The sequence below is a fragment of the Phaseolus vulgaris genome, chromosome 3 (assembly GCF_000499845.2).
Source record: "Phaseolus vulgaris cultivar G19833 chromosome 3, P. vulgaris v2.0, whole genome shotgun sequence".
Lineage (NCBI taxonomy): Eukaryota > Viridiplantae > Streptophyta > Magnoliopsida > Fabales > Fabaceae > Phaseolus > Phaseolus vulgaris.
In genome coordinates, this window is record NC_023757.2 from 44,545,439 (window position 1) to 44,553,522 (window position 8,084).

The following is an 8,084-nucleotide window of genomic DNA, read 5'->3' on the forward strand; positions in this document are numbered from 1 at the left end:
TCAAACAACCCAAGGCGAACCTTCGGCTCTTGATACCACTTGTTGGGAAAAACGGGTAATTTTCCCACTAAAACAAAACCCTAACAGAGCTACCCGACAAATAATATTGAATAAATAAAGCGGAATAATAAAAGAGATAAAGAGGAAAAACACACCCGAAAATTGTTAACGGAGTTCGGCCTGTTTAGCCTAATCTCCGAGCACAGCAAAAACAACTCCCTTTTATTATTATGAGAGAAGATATTACAAATTGGGATATATAACAGTGAAGGAGAAGAGTTTAATTTATAACCCTCAAACCTCCTTCCCAAACAATGAACCCACCGATGTGGGACTTGGGATTAAGCCAAAATCAACACAAGCTACGTACCTAGAACTCAAAAGAGTTGAACTAAAAGTTTGACATTAAGGCATTATACTGATGATGGTCTGGTAGTAAGGAGGAGATCATTTAACTATGATAATGGAGGAGAAGGAGTTAAATATAGGTAAAAGTTCAAGACTCATGATGGAAAGGTAGTAAATGTCTGTAGGTGTTACCATTATAAGAAGGAAAGACACACAAGAAAGTATTGTCCTTAGAGGCAACAGAAGATTGGAAATCCTAATAGACCGTCTGGTCTGATGGACCATCTACATCTTATGAAACAACTTTGGTAGAAGACAACTATGAATCACCAGAGGTTTTCATAGTTTCGAGTCATGTTGATGATTGTGAATGGATCATGGACTATGACTATTAGTTTCATATGAACTTAATCGTCTATGGTTCCAACAATTTGTGGAACTTGAAGGATGATTTGTTCTCATTGGTGATAACAAGTCTTATAAGATAACTGAAATTGGGATGATTAATTTTTGTTTTGCATGATGGAACTGAGAGGATGTTGGTAGAATTTAGTTATGTACTTAGCTTGAAACAAAACTTAATATCCTTTAGTGAACTTGAGGCAAAATATATTGTCACGACAGAAGTTGTGAAATAAGCTTTGTGGCTTCAAGGTCTAGCCAAATAGCTGAAGGCACAAAACCAGGTTGTCACAATCTTTTGTGACAACAATAATTCTATACAACTTTCAAAGAACCAAGTATATATCATAAGAGAATGAAGCATATTGATGTGAAACTTCATTTTGTGAGAGAGGAGATTGTTAGAGGATTTGTGAAGATGGCTAATGTCTCAACAAATCATAATTCCTCTACACGATCACGAAAATTTTACCTGGCAATAAGTTCTTTCATTGCCTGAATTTAATCTAACTGATAGGTGATTAAGCCCTGTAATGGACTTAGAGGAGTGTTTTATCACTAAGAAGAGTTGTGTTTAATCAAGGTGGAGATTTGTGAAGTTTTGATTTGTAAAAAATCTATGTTCAAAGGTTCTTAGACTGTCTAAAGGCAGTAGAATGTCAGAGAGTTAAAACATGGTGGTACAAGACTGGGTATCTTGACCAAAGTTTCTAGCTAGACCATATGTTGCATCAATTTGACTTCCAATGTCTATTGGTGTTTTCAACTCCTAACTAAATTAATGTGCACGTGATTGCAACTGTTTGAAGCATCTTTTTGTTTGGAAGTAGTTAGACAATTTTAACTCTATAAATAGAATTTTGTAATGAAAAATTATCTTCAAGTTAGAGTTAAGAGTTCACTAATGAGATATATATTGTGTTGTAATCTTAGATTTTTTTAGTGAATTTCTAACTATAAACATAGACTGAATTTCAATCGAACCACATAAATTTTTCTATTTAATTATTTGTTTATCTTTTCTTGTTTACTTTATGTTTCTTCTTGCAATTTCTTTCATTATCATCTATCTAAACAATCTAGTAAATTTATATATACTTCTTACAATAATAAAAAAAAATATGATCCATTCTATTTATAAAATAACACTTATGGTAAGAATTCGGTCTTTTGAAGAGTTGAAGTATGACCTTTATTCATGTATTCGAGTTATGACCATTGTTATTTCAAGTTTACATATGACATAAATTTGGTTTTTGGAGAACTAATTTCTAGCTTGAGTTTTTATTTTTAAATAAAAATAAAAAATTGTTTTAAATTTTTTTTATTTAACAAATTTTAAATAAACTATTGGAATAAATCAAGAAACACTAATTAAATAATTAATAGATAATTTTATTGTTAATAAATTTTTGAATTTTGAAAAATTTAACCATTAGTAATATTAATAATTAATATCATAAATTAAAATTTTATTCAAATATAATTCAATAAATAAAACAGTTAACAATTATTGATATTAATGTTATTTAAAAAGAACAAAAGCTGAAGTGAAATATTAAAAATGAGAATTAATTAATTAAGTTAACAAATTATCATCCAAAAAACTAATTTTAAACTAAGCTAATTTCTTAAGTTATTTATATAAGATATGAAAGAATATATAAATAGAAATATGCATGATAGAATACATTTAAAGGAAAAATGATATTAAAATTTGATTTTCCAGTAATTATATTTTGTAGGATGGGTTAGAAACGATGAAGGTTAGAATTGGGATATTTAGAAACCGAATTTGAAATTTAGTAATGTAAAGTAAACCGTGTTATCTTATCTGTAAATAAAAATCAGAATACACGAGTAATCTTTTGTTTGCACAGTGGTAACTGGGAAAAAAAATTCCAAAGAAAGCCTGGGTTTTTACTATTGTTATTCCATTTTTATAGAAAAATGTTTCCAGGTTTTGTTCATGCTTTAGTAATGTCGTATGATGAAGAGGCAACAAGAATGACTTCTAACTCAATGGAAAGTTGGGAACAGCCCAAATGTTGACAAAACATGCAAGTACAATTTGAACTTGACTAGCTATTGCCACCAGTTATCAGTTATCACCGCGAGTACTAACAGTCAGATTCCAAATAATAGTAAAAGGAATAAAGAAGTGGAGCTAGATAGGAATAACTCACGGCATCAAACACACTTCTTCAAGATTAAGCCCACTGCCATTTCAATTATCACTCTTTTTTCTTCCAAACAAATCCAGTTTTTACAACACCACCTTCCCAGATTTTTTATTCATTTCTTTGCTACAGATACTGTTGATATTGACATGTCTTCCATTTTCATTTGGTTCTTCTGCAGTTTGGAGTCGGAGGAGATAAGGAAAAGACGCAATTTTATGATTCAACAAGTAACTAAAAAGTTGAACCAGTTTGCATGTATGGAGTTAGCATTGCTGTGTATTAAGAAAATATTTCTTCAAAAAGAAAAGCGAGATAACTTTCATGTTCTCCTTTATTTTTTATAAAAATTATTGTTTCCCTCTCAACATGTTTAATGTTGCTTCCTGTCTGAAAAGTTATTTATTAAGTCATATATGATAATGAAAAAAAGAAATAGAAAAGATATTGTTTTTTTATAAAAAGACTAACTCTTCCGGTGGATTTGAATATATGGAATCATCTTAATGATATCTGAATGCAAAGGGCGAATAAAGGTCTCAACTTCCTTGTTAGGAACACATTTAATAATCTTGCACATAGAAAGCGCTTGACCCATACCACATACAATGGATGATGACACGGTTGTCTTTTTTGGGATGAGGGAATCCCACAGGGCTTACATGAGCATGGATGGCGACGGTTCTGATCAGATCTCTCTCAGATCAATGGATCAAGATAGGAGTTAACAACCATCAATTTCACCAAATTTTGAAATAGCTAGATCTTATATACATACTACAAAAGTTATACATATATGAACAATTTACACAATCTACTTTACTTTCTTATTTTTTTTATTTTTTTTGGTATAAACTATTGAGTATAGTTTATATGATTTTGAGGTGCAAGGCAGAGCTGGTTTGGGGGCTTTGATGTGAAATTGAAAGCACTTACATGAAAAGATTCTAACTCAATTAGCTAACATAAGTCAAAAGAAATAGAAATATAGGAAAGGACAAAGGTGGTAAGTAGCAAGAGGAAAGTCTGCTCGCTGAGATGTTTTTTTTACTGACTTAAATGCGTATCAGTCTGTGTAAGGCCAGCGAGAGGGAGTTGTCAAATCACCAAAAGTAAACTTGTTAATCTCTTTTTCATAAATAATAATAATAATAATGATGATGTTATTATTATTATTATTATTATAATAATATGGTGCATGATGGTAGCTAGTATGGAGTTTCTGTAGTTTCAGTGGCCGTAGCTTGAATGAGGGTTTGAGTGAGGAGCCCTAAGAAAGAGGAAGAGGGAGAGGAAGAGGAAGAGGAGGAAGAGAAAGTGAGAAATAAGTATTAGGGTTGAGTGGCGGGTGGAGTAGTGGGGTTTCATTCTCCTTTGTTCGGAAATTTAGGAAAAATGATTTTTAAATGAAAGTGTTTTTTTGAGAACGCACCACAAGACAAGACCCTCTTTAACTATTGAAAACAACAGGTGAGTGTGTGAAAGCTATATCACTCCATGCACACGTCCCTTTCTGGCTCCTCTCCCCCACATCTGCCGCTTCTCTCTCTCTATCTCTCTCTTACACACATACACATCGAAATGCCAACCACATATGTTCCCATGTTAATTATATAATAACTTCGCCATGTTCATGTCCGAACAAACTAACCCCTCTTTCCTGTACATAAATGATCATGAATATGTGTGAATATCACATGAATGCATACATCATACATGCATGCATGGTTAGCATCCATGTGAAGCTCTTGTGTGCTCTATAAACAAGAGCAATAAACAGAGAAAGAGAAGGGGTGAATTCTGTGCCTTTCCCTCTCGTAGTATATCTATCAACCAGACCAGACCAAATAGATCAGCCTCTTTCCCTCTCACTCTTTCTCTGTCTCTCTGCACCTTTCTTTCACAACTCATAATCAAAAAAAGCATATCCAAGGTGTGGTGGTTAAGCTGTCCATCTATCAATCAATCAATCAAGAGACCAATCATCAACCGAATATAAGAGAACGAAAAAAGGGGGCTACCCAAAATGTCATCCTCTTCCACCACAATATCACTGGACCACCTCCCTCCTTCCGAACAGCTTTGTTATGTTCACTGCAATATTTGTGACACCGTCCTCGCTGTATGAACACATTTTTCTTTCCCACTTTTCCAACTCTAGGGTTTCTCTTCCTCACCCGCAACACGCTACTCCTCTTTAACTTTTTTTTCTTTCTTTCTCAAATTATGCATCACTTTCTCCATTCATCTTTCCCCCCTTTATGTTTCAGGTAAGCGTTCCCTGCACAAGCTTGTTCAAGACAGTTACTGTCCGATGCGGTCATTGCACTAACCTCCTGCCAGTGAACATGCGCGGCCTGCTTGTGCCATCTCCCACTCAATTTCATTTGGGTCACTCTTTCTTCTCCCCGTCCCATAACCTTCTGGTATTAATTATGTGTATCTATATTTTATTCTCAATTTACTCTTTCTCTGTTCAATTGATTAGTGTATATATGTCAGTACACCGTTACCCTCTTTTGATTTATGGACTAGGAGTTAAAGAGGTGATAGGTTGATTCTCGATATAATTTATTTTCTGGCTCGGTGGATGACATATTCCATTTCTGCAGGAGGAGATACCAAACCCCTCTCCAAATTTTCTTATGAACCAAACAAATTTAAGTGTTTCAAATGAGTTCTCTATGCCTGCTAGGACCGCAGCTGATGAGCTTCCACGGCCACCGATCATAAACAGACGTGAGATCAAATATACTCCTCTATTATTTTTTATATTTATATGACTGAAAAATAAATAACTCAGATTTCTCTCCTTCAAAATTAAGGTTCCCTTTTATGTTCATCCATGATCTTGTATTCACCTCAATAATGAAGCCATCTTTTAGATGAAAGCCACATTCGCGTAGTAAAATACACTGTTGTTTTTCAAAGGAAAATAAATCATGTCGCTGCTTTTATGGTCAATATTGACAGTACCAGTTCCTTTGGTAGAAGAAAAAGGGTCTTTTAAGAGTTCATCGCGACAGTACCTAAACCCTTCCTTGTTTCCAACAGCACATTCCCTAAAAGAAATTATCAATAATCCTAGTAACTAAGTATTGACAAGGTCTATATAGACATCATCACCCTAATCACCCTAATTAAGCCTAGAAAAGATTTTCAATATCTGGGAAAGACTAATAATGTAAAAGAACAACAAGTATTACCTACTAGTATTTCTGACTCTAGGGCACAGTCTGTGAGGCGGTGTTCCACTTTCACTTTTATCAATAATATTTTAGTTTTACTTTGATTAATTTTTTGTACAAGCACCGACAGAGATGAAGGAAAACATAGGTTAGTTTGGCGTTCATAAGTGGCATGAAGGAAAATAGTTGGTAGAAAGAGAAAGACATGTAGGGCAGTTTCTTCTCCCCCGGAATTATAGTTGCTTAAAACCTTTAACACTGAGTATCATCAGAATCCGAAGCATAGATGTGTATACAGACAGAGGCAGTAATGCCCCTTGCCACGGAAAATAGGGAATTTAAATAGCTAGATAAAAAAAATATTTCATCTGCCAAGTCAAAGGAAATGATTTTGATATATGACTGGGTGCCATTCTCCAGCTCCTGAGAAGAGACAGAGAGTCCCCTCAGCGTACAACCGCTTTATCAAGTAAGTATTCATTTCAAAGCATTCCTTATTATTATTATTAAAATTTTGAACAACTTCATATATATATATATATATATATATATTAAATTTGTACTTTGTTGTTATGAAAGACTTTAAAGTTGAAGGAAATTTGAATGGTCCATGTATATTTCTGCAGGGACGAGATCCAACGCATCAAGTCTGTCAATCCCGATATAACTCACAGGGAAGCCTTCAGTGCAGCTGCCAAGAATGTATCATCCTTTTTCCTCCTGTTGAATAAATAAATATAACAATGGGGTTCTTACGTACTAGGGTTTCAATAAATTGAACAGATCTCATATTTTTTCTCTCCAAATGTTGCATGCAAAGTTTTATTTATTTTCTCATAAGCAAAGATAACAATAGAAAGGAGTACATTATTCACAAATTTGTTGACATTTTTCACAATAAAAGAATGCATTTCTTTATACCAGAACAAATGTTTTTAAATAATTTTTTAAACTACTTGCTAGTATTTCCTCCCCCTGTTTCTACAATGAAATAAATTAATGAAAAGGTTTTCTGGTTCACTTTGAACTTCTTCTGATGTATGACGTGCTTTGTGTGTCAGTGGGCCCACTTCCCACACATCCACTTTGGTCTCATGCCTGATCAGACTGTGAAGAAGACAAATGTGTGCCAGCAGGTAAATTATCATGCACCCTCTTCTTGCAAAATGTTGCAGACAAAATAATGCATAACCCTGACTTTGATTTCTATATGTGTGGGTGTTTTTTTCTCTTTTGTCCAGGAAGGAGAAGAGGTTCTCATGAAAGATGGGTTTTATGCTTCAGCTAATGTTGGTGTCTCACCCTACTAATTTAGCAGTCTGTTTTCTCTTCAAGAAATGCAAGAACAAAGGCTTTCCAAGTTCACCAACCTTTCAAGCTCAGGAACTCTGATTCCTTAACTTAAATATGCATCTATTTGTGGCTCAAGAGTGATTATGTTGATATAACTAAGAACTACTACTACACTGTGACTAGCTCTTGGGATTATGCATGCATGTAGTTCTCTAATGACTAGACCTTAATTATTAACGTTCATGCTCTTCAATTTCCCCACTACTACTTCAGCTCATTGTTTATCTCCTTTGTTCATTTTCACACGCGCATACGTCAACAAGTTGATTGATAAATTCTAAAGTCGCTCAAAAAATGAGGTTTAAGAAGAAAAAAAAAACATAAAGACAGATATAAAGAAAGATTGAAATTGGCAAATATGATGAACGATTGTGATTATAAATAGATAAACAGAGAGAGAGAAAGAGAGTTACTTGAGTGTTTGTGTGTAAGTGTGTTTTAGATTTAGTTAAAACATTTCGGATAAAGTGTGTCACTTGCAAAGTTGATTATTACAAAAGCAAGAAGTGGAAAAAAGTTAATTGAAGACAGAAGTTGCACGAGTGAGACGTACATTTGGGTTATGTTTTTGTTGTCATTGTATGTTTCCCCCTCCAAAATTCTTTATATCCAA

General features: G+C 33.8%; 1 protein-coding gene across 2 annotated transcripts; it reads left to right on the forward strand.

The window, feature by feature from the left end:
* Positions 1-4,712: 4,712 nt before the first annotated feature.
* On the forward strand, positions 4,713-7,678 carry LOC137808042 (protein YABBY 4-like). 2 transcript variants are annotated; one of them, XM_068608937.1, is made up of 7 exons: positions 4,713-5,052; positions 5,201-5,356; positions 5,543-5,669; positions 6,539-6,587; positions 6,745-6,820; positions 7,180-7,254; positions 7,360-7,678. In XM_068608937.1, exons 1-7 carry the CDS (start codon positions 4,957-4,959, stop codon positions 7,426-7,428), a joined length of 648 nt encoding a protein of 215 aa, XP_068465038.1. In that variant the 5' UTR covers positions 4,713-4,956; the 3' UTR covers positions 7,429-7,678. The 2 variants fall into 2 exon arrangements, with proteins under 2 accessions (XP_068465038.1, XP_068465039.1); XM_068608938.1 differs by having other exon boundaries at positions 4,874-5,092.
* Positions 7,679-8,084: the final 406 nt, after the last annotated feature.

Excerpts from the sequence above, each read along its gene's own strand:
- LOC137808042 (XM_068608937.1), top strand. The coding sequence starts at position 4,957 with ATGTCATCCTCTTCCACCACAATATCACTGGACCACCTCCCTCCTTCC. Across the intron at positions 5,053-5,200 it reads TTTGTGACACCGTCCTCGCT|GTAAGCGTTCCCTGCACAAG; the intron begins GTATGAACACAT and ends TTTATGTTTCAG. Across the intron at positions 7,255-7,359 it reads AGACAAATGTGTGCCAGCAG|GAAGGAGAAGAGGTTCTCAT; the intron begins GTAAATTATCAT and ends TCTTTTGTCCAG.